Source organism: Parasteatoda tepidariorum, chromosome 2 (genome assembly GCF_982258835.1).
Source record: "Parasteatoda tepidariorum strain Cologne lab strain chromosome 2, Ptep-v5.0, whole genome shotgun sequence".
Lineage (NCBI taxonomy): Eukaryota > Metazoa > Arthropoda > Arachnida > Araneae > Theridiidae > Parasteatoda > Parasteatoda tepidariorum.
In genome coordinates this window covers 83,945,508-83,961,448 of record NC_141756.1, presented here as the reverse complement: position 1 = coordinate 83,961,448, position 15,941 = coordinate 83,945,508, and the positions used below count along the sequence as shown (strand labels likewise).

The 15,941-nt window shown below is 28.8% G+C and overlaps 1 protein-coding gene across 1 annotated transcript in view; it reads left to right on the top strand.

The window, feature by feature from the left end:
- The first annotated feature begins 6,376 nt into the window (after window positions 1-6,376).
- The window catches only part of LOC107453691 (neuroligin-4, X-linked), an 80,452-nt gene continuing 70,887 nt past the window's right edge, over window positions 6,377-15,941 (top strand). Inside the window, exon 1 of the mRNA XM_043039509.3 lies at window positions 6,377-7,929. Within this exon, the coding sequence (XP_042895443.1) occupies window positions 7,473-7,929 (457 nt within the window). The 5' untranslated portion in view covers window positions 6,377-7,472. The remainder of the gene's footprint in view (window positions 7,930-15,941) is intronic.

Here is a 15,941-nt window from a genome sequence, read left to right as displayed (position 1 = left end):
TAATCAAACACGTAAAACAAGTACAAAAGCCAAAGAAATAGGCACTTTGAAGACCGTTTTCTTGAAAATTAACTGATCGTTAAGGGGTTAATATTTCTTTAACTTAATGCTTCTGAAATCCCAAACAACTGGTACAGTTAAGAAACTATAAATGCAAAACTATATGTTTTTCTTACCATTTACTAGCATAGTTTCTAAACCCCCCACTCAAAAAAAAAAAATTAACCGGAAACTGGAACTCTGTGGATGCTGGGTAATTTATGAGTGAATGGTAGTCTCAAAGTCTAATGGTCTAGGGTCACCGACTAATGAGGGCAATACACGAGTAACTTTTCATATAATGAGAAAAAAGAAGAAATCTTGTGGAACCAAAGTTGGGATTCGAACCCCTATTCAGCAGGTCATGAGATTGACTCATAAGCCCTCTCAGCTGTTGTATGTAACCAGCTGCTCGGAGAAAAATAGCTTCCATTTTATAGGCGTAATTAGCGCAAAGAGAATTCTGGTTGTTAAACCGCATTAGGTAGAAAAACTAATAAATGCTTTTTCTCAAACAAGAGTTTGATTGTAATCGTTTTTTGGGTTATTTGACTATTTTTGTTGAATACAGTTAAATAACAATTAAATAAATTGCTATTTAACCATTTTTTTTCTGAGAAATTTCTAACAGTGTATTGAAAATTAGGAATTTGCATTATGCATAAAACAGGATCTTTCAAATTCAAATTAATTTTTTTTAAATTCGACTGAATTACAAATTTAAGTCACAGTTTCAAATTGAGATTTAGTTTTTCTAATTAACTGTTTTAATTAAACACTATTTTTCTCTAAAAAGTGGAGCATTAAGGCTAATGGTCCCAATAGAGAAATCAAACAATAGTTTAAAGATAATAACTTTGTTTATGTCATTAAAAGATATTTAAACATTTAAAAATGATCCATGTATCCCTGGTGAGTCATTTTACTCACCAGCAAAAATTTAACTCCAAAGAAACCTAGAACAAATCAAGTGAACAAAACAATTTTTATAGAGAGTTTTATTGATTTTCCGTTTTTTCCCCTTCATTTATGTCATTTTTAACGATTTATTAAAAAACAATATATATAAAGGCAAGGCTATTTTTAAGCGTTATTTATCAATTTATTTTCCCAATGAACTATAAATTAAATGAAATTTGTAAATAAATTTTTTTTGTTTAGTATAAACTAGATATAGAATAAGTTAAAAGTCAATACGTAATTTAAAGTAATGAATATTTTAACGAAGGAAATTAGTCAGACATTGTAACATTACATCAATTAAATTATCATAAATTATTTTTTTTATATCTCACAGACGCTTTTCTTTTATAGCTCTTTTGAAATTCTTTTGTTTTATTTTTCATTTAGAGATCCTCATATTTTCTAATTATATATATTTTTTCTCGTTCCCAAAAATTGCACATCACCTATCGCAAATCGTCTTTCTTATTACATGCATTTACGAAATACAATTACGATTAAAAGTGTTTGAACCAATGGTCAATAGTTATTAATTCTGAAAATATAAATTTGATTTTAACATCACCTCAATCAAATCTCTTCTAAGTAGTGGAAATAAATTTAGAGAATAATATACACCTATAGATCGTATTTTTCAGAAATCTTTCATAGAAAAGCTACCCTTTAAAGACATCTATAAAAAGCTACCATTTTCTTCATTATTACCAAAAAGAGGTAAAATCCCAATATTCCTTAGACAAGGGAAGAAAATAAGTATTCTGCTTTCTACTCTCTTCGAAATCATCGAAGCTAAAACTACTAACACGTCCATTCTTTCTACTCAAACCAGATTATCGTATCCTCTCAGAGTGTTGGAAGTTGAAACCAATACCAACTTTTATACATATATATAGGAGAAGGTTCCACGGTTTATATAGGAGAGGTTCCAGGGAATATATAGAAGAGTTTTCCACGGTTAGACAGGGATAGAATATAAGCTCCTAACTTTTTTTTTTCTTCTTGAAAATCACCGAAGCTCAACCTTCTCACAAGCAACTCTTATCATTCAACCATTTCATACCAGAACCTTGAATCCAGAAAGTGGAACTCTTTACAGGCTTTTTTTATGAAAAAAAAACAGAGAGAATACTTCTTTAGCTATGAAGCAGGAATCAAAAAAGTTGTTTCAAAATGTATCAAACGTATTGTCCCCAGATATATTCTTCAATGTTTGCAAATTTTCCACTAGATGGTAGCGCAATATACATGAACATCTATTTTGCCAACATAGAAGTCATGGCATTTTATTAGGGATTATTTATAATTATATACCTTATTGTTTTGATAATTTATGAGCATGTCTTATCATTATGAAATGCATTTATACTTGGAAGTGATTAGAGTTCTTTATGTGATCACCGGATAATACAACAGACATATAAGTCTGATTCGAGCTAAATCACAATAAAATGGTTTTCTAGAAAAGCTGAAAGAAATTTAGCGAATAATTTTCGTCTAAAAGCCCCTTCAGCGAAAGTTTCTTTCATAGAATATTTATCATGGAATCTTAAAAGGCTTCCACTCCCTCAATTAATACGAAAAAGAGACAGCATCAATGCTCCCTAGACTCTGAAAGAATATAAGCCCTTTGCTTTTTCTTTCTTCTTGAAAACTACCGAAGCTTAACCTTCTCACTAGCAAATCTTTTAATTCTACCATTTCAAACTAGAATCTTGAATCCAGAAAGTGGAACTCTTTATAGACTTTTTTTAGGAAAAAAAAGACATACTTCTTCAGCTATGAAGCAGGAATCTAAGAAAGTTGTTCCAAAATGTATCAAATGCATTGTTTCCAGATTGATTCTTTAATGTTTGCAAATTGTCCACTAGATGGTAGCGCAATATACATGAACATCTATTTTGCCTACATAGAAGTCATGGCATTTTATAAGTATTATTTATAATTATATACCTAGGTAGGGATAACCTGGTCGGTAGGGCACTGGGCCCATGTCCGAGAGTTTGTGGGCTCAAGCCCAGCCGGCCGAAGACTCCCTGTGTAGTAAATGGTGACTGATGCACGTTAGATCTGTCGAGTAGCAAAGTCCTCCATGTTCCCATAACAAGGCAATACCTCTGGGGGTACTGGATTGGAGATCGATCGTTCTCTGATCCAGGTCAAAAATTACGATCTGTGAGTGAATGAATGAATGTATGAATGGGTTCGCCCTATAAACGGGTGTGACGTGTGTGAGGCTGAAGACGAATTCTTGTCCGTAGATGGCACCACTGAAAAATAAGAAACGCACCCTCTGCCTTAAATTTGCACAGTTTCACCAAGCAGTCTGGCTAGTGTGGCAAGTGGCATTAGAAACAACAACAGCATGATTATATACCTTATTGTTTTAATAATTTATGAGTATGTCTTATCATTATGAAATGCAATTATACTTGGGAGTGATAAGAGTACCTTATGTGATCACCGGATACTACAACAGATATATAAGTCTGATTCGGACAAAATCACAATAAAATGGTTTTCCAGAAAAGCTGAAAGAAATTTAGCGAATAATATCCGGCTAAAAGCCTCTTAAGCGGAAGTCTCTTTCATAGAATATTTATCAGGGAATCTTAAAAGGCTTCCACTCCCTCAATTAATACCAAAAGGAGACAATAACAATGCTCCCTAGACACAGAAAGAAAATAAGCCCCATGCTTTTTTTTTCTTCTTGAAAATCACCGAAGCTTAACCTTCTCACAAGCAACTCTATTCATTCTGCCACTTCATACCAGAACCTTGAATCCAGAAAGTGGAACTCATTACAGACTTTTTTTTTATGAAAAAAGGAAAAGAGAATGCTTCTTAAGCTATGAAGAAGCAATCAAAAAAGTTGTTCCAAAATGTATCAAAACAAACCAAGTTTTTTTTTCCTGTGCATCTTTAGGAAACGGTCAAGAATCCTATTAAAGCTAATGCAGTGTAAGGGAAAATTACTTCATAAAAAATCCATTCATTTAATGGGTTTCTGGAGATTTGAGGCAACGATTAAAAACTTTTATGTCCACTATTAGTGAATGTGCATTCTTCATTACTTTGCTGAATTTAATAAGAAATATCTTAATTCTCATGCAACGAACTTTTATTGTTGTGTTTTTTAATTTAGAAAAATGTGCAGTCTTAAAGTATTAATAGTGTTTTTTTGTGTCCTGTTTTTAGGTGATCCTCTTAGAAGAATTTTCTTCTTTTGTTAGAAATTTTGAGATATAATAGGATCATAGAATTAGTTCAGGCAAAATGAGTTTTATACTTATAATGTAGTTGTTGCGCGCCCTCTATGATAAGTTTCGTCAACTATGATTAATTTGTACTTTTGGAATGACAACGAGCTTTGAGTGGCAACGTTGAGTATAATTTTACGAATCGGAAGCACCTTTAATCAGAGATAATTTTCGGACAGTTTAGCTGAAATTCAGACTTCCGGTTACCATGATATTCTTCGCTGCAATTTCAATGATGTTACTCAACTTTTTACCGTTACGAGATTGGTTCTTAGCTTATTTTCATATTAGATCAGTTTATTTTCATATCGCAAAACATAAGAGGAGCTTCTGGTGGTAAATTATTACCAAAATAAGTAAATGTTGAAATTAAAAATTAGAGCATTCTAAAATACATATAATTTATGGTATTAATATAAGGCTTTAACTATGGTATAAATAAAATTCTAATGATTCATAAATCATTATTTTGTGTATTATTCTTTTATATAAAACACATATTTAGATTGTAAACAAACTTTTAATTCTTATAAAATCGTCATTTCTAAACATTAAAGAAAACAACAACAAAAAAAAATGAAAAAGAATAAATTTTAAAAGTAAGAACACAGGATTTTTCTTGGAGAAGTTTTCCATGTGTAATAGCCGGTGTGTGAGTATATAATACCTTAAATCCATTTAAATATAATCTCGAAACAATATAGATAGTAAACTAGATCTTGAAAAATTAAGAGGTAGGAAATTAGCTCAAAAATAGAATTTTTTATTATTTTCATTACTATTTTCATTTTTATTATTTTCATTCATTTTATTCTTTTTATAAATGTTACAAAGATTTTATCTTTCAAGCCTAGTCGGTTATAAGCGTTTTTATTTTAGCACTTTCGCAAACTCAACAACAAAGTTTGTGGTATTTTATACATTTTTAAAACAGTGAGCATGACCTAAATTTTTGCAATTTTACCCCCATTGAGGCCACAAGAAATGTTATGTTATTTTTCAACTCTTTTTGAACATTTTTTTTGAAACTGTTATCTCAAAAACATAAAAAATTATGGAAGAGAATTACTTTATATGGGAATTGCTTTTATGAAGGAGAATTGCTTTACACTCTGATGATAGTTAATTACTTTTTCAAATTTCTTGCTAAAATATTTCAGGCGCCTCCAATTTAATACTGTATACTTTAAAAAGATTTCTCTAAACCCATTAGTGAGTTACATGATGAACTGTAAACTGCTTTATATTTCCCTATAAAAATATGATTTTACAAAATTTTATTTTAAAAAAGCAAGAACTCTAGCTTAATAAATTTATTTTTAAAAATAATCAATTGATTATAATTTCTTGGAAATTATTTCAAAATAATTTTCGGAAAATATTTTCAGTTAGAAATATATTTTAAACGATTCGAAAAATATAATGATTTCCCTTTTATTCAGAAAACTTCAAGAGCTCAAAAAGCAAAAATATCGCAACCTTTTAAAAATCCATTTTCGCAATATTTATCAGTTTCTCTTTCCAAAAATATTAATATTTTCTCTTTTTTTTTCGATAACAGCTGAAACAAAACATCCCAAAAGAGTGGAATGAAAAGTTAAAGCTATTTAAAATTTTATGCTAGACACAATTTAGGCTTAATGGATTCGAAATAGGGCTCAAATGCGGATATACTAAATTTCCTTTCGTCTGGAAAGGTTGGAAATATACTCAGCGATGCTCGTTCTCGAAAAGCACTTACCAAATAAATTGCAATTATGGGCTTCAGGGCAAACCCAAAGGTATTTTCACTCCCTTTCCTAAACAGGTTAAAAATCTTGAACAACATAATTTTCTATCCTAGATACAGCGAGGTCACTAAATTATTGAAATAGAGCCTAGTGCTGTTAGAGAATCTCGTCCTGTAACGAGTTCTAGAGAAAAGATTAACATAATGAATTTATACTTCGGGTGGATAGCGTGTAGTGCATATTTCACATGGAATACATTGAAAGACATCTGAGTTTATTAAAGTCTTAACTTAAACGAGCAGTTCACGCAAAAGCTTTGGCATTGCAAGTGCGCATGCGTTACGGTAAACCTGCCGGCTATCGTTTTCCCCTCTTTCAACTCCCAATACTCTGGGAGAATCAGTTGGAAGATGTGAGATGGTAGTTGGGAAGCTCAAGATCAAGTTCTCGTCTTAAAACTCTACTTCGGATATTGTTTTTCGGTTTCTTTGAACACATTTTATCAGTATAAGAAATGGAGCGAAAATATAAATGTGATTTGATATAGAAATTATAATATTTCATAAATAATGATTATTATAAAATTATTTAACTTGTTTTAGGAGTGATTAATTTTAAAATATTGTTTTATTCTTCGTGGTGCGCATTGTTCAAATCGTATATAAGAATGCGAAAAATATTTTTTAAATTATAATCATTTTAAGGAAACAAACATTTCTGTTTTATAAATTTTTATACTTTATTTTTAAAAGTTTTACATTACAAGCGATGAATTTTGTTTGATGAAAAAAAAAATTCTTTAAATTCATTTTATTTATGTAACATAACCTTTGATATATGATTGCATTTTTTTAATTTTAAATTCAATATTATTTTAAATGTACCATACGTATGCAACTTACAAATTTAATATTACTAAATAACTTATAAATTTAATTTCAAATATTGCACGCACTATTTTCACCCTTTTTTTTAATAATTTTTTAGAATTGCACTTCCTTATTTTGAATTCAATATCATTTTAAATGTACCATACATAAGCAACTTTTATATATTTACTTATATTGCGCGCTTTGCACCATTATTTCCACGTCTTTGTAAAAATAAGATATAAAATCACAACTATAAATTTGCTAAATCATATTGAACTCATAAATTGCAGAAATTTAATATGTCATTATGACTTATTTTAAAGGTGAACTCACACTATTCCGTTATGTTTATGCACTTATTCCTAAGCTTTCGTTTAGTATTTCCTCGAAATACTAATAAGCTTAAGCCTGAAATAAACTAAATAGCATCAATATATGTCGAAAATCAATGATATTACTATCAAAAGTGGACAACAATGAATGATTGATTATTTAAATATACGCTGGCGTACATTTTGAAATAATCTACGTAATGCAACAAACTAAAAAAAAAATTCATAGTACAGCAATGATGACATCTATTTGTTATCAGTGACATATTGATTATCTTGATGAAGGACACTTTGAAAAGCCTGCCCATGAGGTTAGTTCTCATATTCTTTTCCATCATATTTCGGACCTATTCCATCAATCAGATGGAGCTGGACACGCGACACTTGAGTACGCGTGTGGTACATACTAGGTATGGAACATTGAGAGGATTTATAAGTACCCTGTCCAATCGGCAGTTGCAACCGGTAGAGGTATTTCTAGGTGTTCCTTATGCTGGTGCACCTACAGGAGCTCTTCGGTTCATGCCACCTGTGACTTCCCCCCACTGGAAAGGTGTAAGGGTAGCGGACAGTTTTGGGTCAGTGTGTCCCCAAAAATGGCCAGACATCAAGAATGAGACTGATGCATTGAAAAGAATGCCTCAAGGGCGACTTCGATATCTTCAGAGGATTTTACCACTGTTAACCAATCAAAGCGAAGATTGTTTATATCTTAATATCTACGCACCAGCTATAGGTAAGTTCATTTTCAAAGATATATCTAGTTAAATTTTTCATACTAATAATGTTCATATAATTTTATAATTTCGCACTATATGTATAATTTATTAATAATGAAAAATTTCCAATATCAAAACTAATTATTTTCTTTCCTGATTTGTTGCATGATTGTTTATATAGAAACAGTTTCGTTTTAAACGTAATTCTGTAACTTTTGAGCTAAACAAGGGTTAACATATAATGATTTTCTATTTATTTAATTTTTGTTAGCAATTAATATTATTTACTGTTCACAAAAGCAACCAGCTCTTAACTCAAATTCAATGTCAGCTACTGTAAGAATAGAACATTAACATATTAATATTTGATTTTTTTAATAATATATTTCAGCACTGTCTTGCTTATACTATTTTATGTTGTTTGCCATCATGAATCACGTACCGTAAACCGGGGCGAGTCTACCCATTTTATTTTTTTCAGTTTGTCAACTTTCAAGTGGTCAAACTTTTGTAAATATTAAAGAAAAAAGGCTTTTAATAGGTGTTTCGGAATCGCTATTTATCCCTCTTTAAAGCTGTGAAATCGATTTTAGAAAATATTAACAGTTACGCTGTTACTGTATATTTTTATAGAACTGCTGACAAATCTCTCGTATGGGGCGAGTCTACCCATTCTACTAAAATGAATGTTAACATTGTAAATAATCAAATTTTGCTATTAAATTGTTATTTTAGTTACCATATGGGATATGTATGAAGTAAAATTCATAACTTTATTATATATTCCATTTTTTTATTCATAAAATAACACAAATTGAGTATTTGATCGATTATCACATTTTGATCACAGTTTTGTTTTTATAATCATTAACATTATAAAATAACATTTTTTTCTGATTATTGTTGATAAAAATAAATTAAAATTAATATAAATTTACAATTAAATAATTAATAAATAATAATAATTAAAGATTATTAACAAAATCGAAATTCAAACATTGGGAATCATGAAAAATCCTTTCCCCATTCTTTTGGGAGGTGTGATTTTTCTTACAATGTTTTCTCGTTGAAATATAATATTAAATAAAAAAAGTTAATTTTGTAATATAAAAATTGAAAAAATAGGTAAAATAAACATATTTTATATTTACATTTATATTTAACCTATAAATTTTCTTATTAATGATAAATTTATCAATGCAGAATTAAAATAATATACTCAAATTCATTTAAAATTACTTAATTTTAATATAAACAAAGTTCTAAATTATATTATTATGCTTTATTAAGACTAAATACGAATGGGTAGACTCGCCCCGCGAATTCTGGCTTTTTGTTCACAACAGCAAAACTTACATTCTTTTTGTTTTTTTTCATATAAAATTAATGTAATCTTAGTCTTAGATAAGTTTATCACTTAACCAAAGTGAAAATAGTAATAATAATAATATACTTACGGAGCACCAACTAAAAGTTTGCTGATTTTCAATACAAATCTCTCAAAAGACGTTTGAACAGGTCGGTTAAAAAGACGACAAATAAATAAAAACGGATCAAACTACTACAGCTCCATCTTCCTTAGAGTCTGAACTAAGTCCTCCGTCGGTAAAAAAAAATTTATTTGCAATTTAAAATAGTGAAAATTAAATAAAACTAAAATGGGTAGACTCGCCCCTGGATGGGTAGACTCGCCCCGGTTTACGGTATGCTTGAATAATATTATACTGCTTTATGAAAATTTAAATGCGGGGAAAACAATATTTCTGTTTGATAATGAATTCCTCAGAACATTATTCTAAAAACATAACATTTTGTTTAAATGTAAGCATTTATATGGAAATGTGTTCATTAAAATATTTCATTTTGGGAACAAGTGCAATATTTAGAAAATACGATTTTCTTTTGAATCGCTATGCATTACCAAAAAAATCGCGATGAAAACTTATTTATGTATTAACGTAACGAAAAAACATTTTTGTTAAAAAAAAAATTTTTTCTATAAGTAAATGTTGCAAATTTTAACTATGAATTTTTTATTCAAATTTTCTAGTCATTGCTTTCTTGTAAAAAAGTGAAGACCAATACGTACGTCACCAATATTACCAAAGCAATTTTTTTTCCAATTCTTAATTGCTTGAGAAATTTCAATAAATGGTTTCAACCAATCATAGCAGAAATGGAAATCTTCTGTGTTTCATAAAGGAAAGGAACTTTTTCCTAAAATATTTTACACACTTTTTATACTGTAAAATAATTTATAATTTTTTACAAGCAAAGTCTTTAACCTCTCAGTAAATCAAAGAAGTGGGTATAAATAATTATTTTCTAAGCTCACTGAAGTAAACGTAAAAAGAAATACGAAAAAACACCTACTTTAAGAGAAAACTGACAGTACACTGTAAGAGATTTTTATTCAAGTTATGACATAAATTATTGGTCCTTTGGGTGCAAAAATAGAAGTGACACCCGTGAAATTTATTTTACTTCAAAATCCTTTTTTACATTGAAATATTACATTATAATTTTCACAGTAAAATTTTTTAAGTAGAGTGATTCAATGATTTTACGGTATTTACTACAATACAAATTATGGTATATCAGGTTTCTAGTTTAGTTGCATGTTCCGGTAAAAAAAAGGATTTTATGGTAAGAAAATATAGGCACCCTGAGTATCCGTACTTCTTACAGTAATTTGATACAAATTCTTTTCACAGAGTGAGACAGCGAGATCTGGAACTCGTTATCAGCAGTTGCTGGATTAATAAATTTTTATTTACACTTTTAGAAATTTTTTTAATGAGGAATTATTCTGACTTTGTCGAAAAACTTTTACTTAATGTTTTTACTATTTACTTAAATTTATTTTCATGCATTAGTAATCTCTTATTGAAAAATAATAATTATTATAATTATTGCAATTATCATAACATTTCAATGTTAAAAAAGATTCAACCCAGTTAAGGACCATAATTTGCATGCATTACATTTATTGAGACACAAAAAAAGTTTCGTGCATGGAAAAAAAATATTTAATAAATGAAATATGGAATATACACTGTTAAAATTTTCATTTTTCATTCTGAAGTTATGGTGAAATAACTGAAAGCTGTCAGTCCATCCGATTAATCGTAAATTTTACGGTAAAGAACATTTTTTTTCCTTTATGACTTTTTAACCATTTACAACTAACATTTTTCAAAAACGAAAAAAAAAATTATTATTATTTAGCTTGACATAAGAGTTCGGCTTTTCGTAAGGTAATGGGCATTGGAGAGTGCCGGACACTGGAAATTCTTCATGTGTGGAAGGGAATGGAGGAAATATTGTGATGTCAACACTAGGACTCGAACTCAAGTTTTATCGGTCATGAGATTAACAGGTAAGGTCGCTCGGCTATGATATGCACGCCGTTGCAAAGAGCTAAATAGCTTCATTATGTGGTTCTAGTTGGTGTGATAAAATTCTGGTCGTTTAACTGTATTAGGTGAAAGCATTTAATAAACAGTTTTTCTCAAACTTAACAGTCAAATTACCGTTTTATTTATGGTTATTTGACTGTTTTGATTAAATATGGTAAAATAACCATTCAATAAATTGTTATTTAACCATTTTTCTGAGACATTTCTAACAGTGTAGCCACCATTGACCGAATCAGTGGACAAATTATTTAAATGAACACGATTTTTTATGACATTTGTTCCATTTTTATTTTATTTACAGAACTTGAACTTTTAATTCATTCCATCATAAAAACATATGATTAATCGGAAGTGGAAAAATTGCGCATATTTTAAAAGTCGAATTTGTCAATAACGTTGTAAGTAAAAATTTAGTGTAGTTAGAAAATTTCTAAACAACATGCGTTTACTCTAATTGAATTACTAATATTTTATAGATATCTTTAGAGCCTTTAAAAATCAAATAAAAATAAAATTAGTGGAAAAAATAAGTTACAATGTTAACGAAAAAAATTTGTTTAAATAGTACGTTTTCACCTGAAAATATGTGAATGAAAACATTTATTTACCACTTAATGAAAATACTTCTTTACCGCTTAATGAAAAACCCTCAATGAAAATACATCTTTACCACTTGAATGATGTCTTCTTCTTTTTGTCTTAAGTAATGAGAATGTCTTAATGAAGAAATTCTTTAACACTTAATTTATGAAGCAACTTCAAAATGAAGATACTTCTTTTCCATGAAAATGCGGCAAAACACTCGAAGAAAACGTTTCTTTAACACTTAAAAAATGAAAAATTAGAAATCTACTCTGCTTTTCTATTTAAAGAAAATTCTCTAAGATAAATAAACTTAACTCCCTGCTGAAGTGACAATGATTACTTTTGACAGTTATAACCCTTACTCGACTTGATTTCTTTTCTGACAAAACAATTTAAATTAAATTCTTGTCTAGCCAAATAAAAACTGGCATTTCTTTGCACTAGAAATAATTACTTAGAGTACTTGACAGTGAATAAATTAGCCACTCAAACCGATATGATGACTGTAACAACAGTTAAAAAAACTGGGTTAACTAATTAAACTGAGTTAAAAAATTGTTGTTAGCTGATGTGATGAAAAATGAATTTCATTTTCTATGATTGAGAACTGTGGTAACGTATTAACACTACAATTAATAAATTTTCACTAAAAAAGTAATTTTTAGATATTGTTGTTATGGTGTAAAAAGTAAATTAAATAGTGGACTTTTTAAAGGAAAGAGATAATACGTTTATCTTCATCGTAAATTTAATCAAATTACTGTATTAATTTAAGCGATTTTTTTCCTCTTAAAACTTAGTTCGAAGTAATTTGGGATAATTTTAAATTGTTATTTAAAATAATAGCTTCCGAAAAGGAGGATGAAAGTTATTTTTTCTTATCATACTCTTTTTTTTGTTATCTATATGATTTTTTTTCCAGCTGCATATATTTTTGATGTATGGTTGCTTGTTACAGTTAATTCATGCCAGTAGACCTAGAACATTGAAAACCTAATCTAAATTGCACAATGGCATCAATAATCCTTTTCTTTAATTTCATCAGTTTCTTGTTAACAAATGCATATGCAACGTGCATACGCAGCCCTGTGCTTAAAATCTAAGCTATTAACTCTAGTGCGCAGGTGCAAATGAAATATTTGTGACAAATCTTTTAATGTATTAGATTGTTAATGGCATGTGCAATGCACAATATAAAAAAAGGACATATCTTCGAAACTTCAACCTAATGATTCACTAATGGAAAATTCTTAGAAAAATTGATTAGATATCAATTTATTTAGTTGTTATTTTACCTTATTCAAAAAAAGAAACAGTCAAATATCCATAATTTAGACAGTATTCAACCTGTAAATGTGAGAAAAACCATTTATTAACTGCTTTCACCTAATACGGTAAAGCAAAAAAGTTTTTATCGCTCGTACCAACTAGGCCCACCAAATGAAGCCACCTAGTTTTTGAAACTGAGTACATATTATAGCCGTAAGAGCTAATCTGTATATAGCCGAGAGATGCTACCCAATTTGCGAGCCTGAACGAATGATTTTGACAGTCTCCTTCACGTATAGATAGCAGCGCCAAACTTCTGCTAAACTATCTCCAATTCCCAGTTAAGTATCTATTTTACGGTTTTGAAACCATTCTGATTGCAAATGAATAAAAAACCGTATAGTTTTTATTCACGGTACCTTAACTATAATAGTTGTAAACGGTTTCAAAACAGTAAAGGTAAAAAATGTTCTTTACCGTAAACGTTACGGTTAATTGGATGGAGATACTGCTGCCGGTTATTTTTCTATAATTCTTGAATGAAAATTCTAGCAGTGATGGTATTAATTCATGCACTAAGTAATAACTCGAGAGACTAACTAAAATATGCTAATTAAATAAGATATATATTAAATATATATATATATATATATATATATATATATATATATATATATATATATATATATATATATATATATATATATATATATATATATATATATATATATATATATATATATATATACGTGTGCAAATCATAAATACGGGACCAACATAAAATTGAAAATCGTGAAGAAATAATGTTTTTGCTGAGTCTCACAGCAGGATTTTCACATGAAATGTAAATAGATAATGAAAATAAATAATGAAAAATAATGAAAAATAAATGTTGTAAAACGGCTGTTACTGTTTTTAATTTTTCAAAGTTTACTCGAAACCTTCTCCGGAAAAGCTCTAGTTCGGAATTCAAAATCCTCATGCATTAACCATTAACTGTCATCAAAGTCGCAATTTCTGAATCTTCTAAACTTGCTGTTAGTTTCAACGAAGGATCAATATTTTGTCAAAGTTTCTAATGAAACCTATAGACATAAGAATGATATTTATTTTTGAAAAAAAAAAGTAGCAGATTGGGCAAACTGCTTTCTACGCATTAAAGATTTTCCATTTTCAGACAAAAGTAAATCTTTACCTTTAAATCACAGTAGGACAAATTTTAAAGTTTTATTTTTTAAAAAAAATACTTCAAAATAAAGTTATGCATCCACTAAAACTTTTTGTGTTTACATTAAAAAAAATAATCTTCAATAGCCAATTCCCATAATGAGGTGCAACTAGTCTGTCTAAATAAGTGTAGACGGATATCAGAATGTTAAAAAAAACAATCTTTTAACATTAGATGTTTCTTAATACTCAAATAGATCGCTTATCTTCCTTTTTTAGTCTTGTTAGCATTATAAATTTTCGTTGTCAGAGAGCAGTTACAAAATATTTGATAAGATTTAATTGCATAAAATTTCAGCACACAGCAAAAGGAATTCTGTAATGTTTCTGAAAAACAATGGGCAACTGATTTGCATTTTAAATAGTAATATTTCTGGCAAAAAGCAGGAAACTTTTTTGGAGAATTCAAAAATTTTCCTCTTAAAATCAATAAGCATTAACTTGGGAATTTCCAGAAGAATTCAGCAACTTTGTAAATGTATCAGCAACTTTAAATTGTAGCTTAGTTGCGTTTTATAAAGCATCTAAACGCGATTTGTTGCTAAGTTAATCTACTGGTGTCATTAAGTTTGATATATGGAGAGTACTGTAGTTTGTCAAGCGGATGGTGCTGAGCAAACTTAAGGTGCCGCCCTCTATGTTTGCTTGAGAGAGTTACTTGTTTCCTCAATCCAGATTCTTCGATTGAGGAGTGGTTGACGTAGAAACTCCTCAAAGATACAGGAAAAATTTCATTACAGAAAAATATCAGTTAACAAACAATTTATCAAAAGTAATTTAGGCAGTACTGTACTGATCTGATTCCAAAAAGTATGAGATTGCATCTAAAAAATGTATTTACAGTTTTAGCATCACTTGTATAAGTATCATTTGCATAAAATAAGCCTCTCGCTATCAAATCATTTTTTAAAGTACCTTTTTAATCATAAGAGTTTCACACTATTTACAATATGTGATCAGAATTGAATATTTACGGTATGAGTCATGAATTTTACGACTAGACATATATATATATATATATATATATATATATATATATATATATATATATATATATATATATATATATATATATATATATATATATATATATATATATATATATATATATAAAATTTTTATTTGTTAATTTTTATAATCTTTCCATTGGCAAATCCATTTCAGGCCCATTCTTGGTAACTAACTAATCAATGCAAACCATAAAAAATCACTTCAGTAATACAGTAAGAACGGCACTTTAAAACTTAAAACAAAACTCCTCTAGTTACACTCAATTTACGCTTTTGTTTTCATATTTTGTAATCTGGCAATCTTGTTGCGAAAATATTTTTAAATCGTTCTTGAAAAATTTCTCGTTCATCTAAGTACATCTGATCTCGCTACTCGCTTTATATATTTTGTTTTATAATGTTTTTTCTTTTATTTTATTTTATTTTCTGTTTTTACGTGTTATTTTTACTTATTGTGTTCTATTTTATTTGTTGTAATTTTTGTAGAAAAAATTTTTTTGAGTGCTCCTCACACTATTG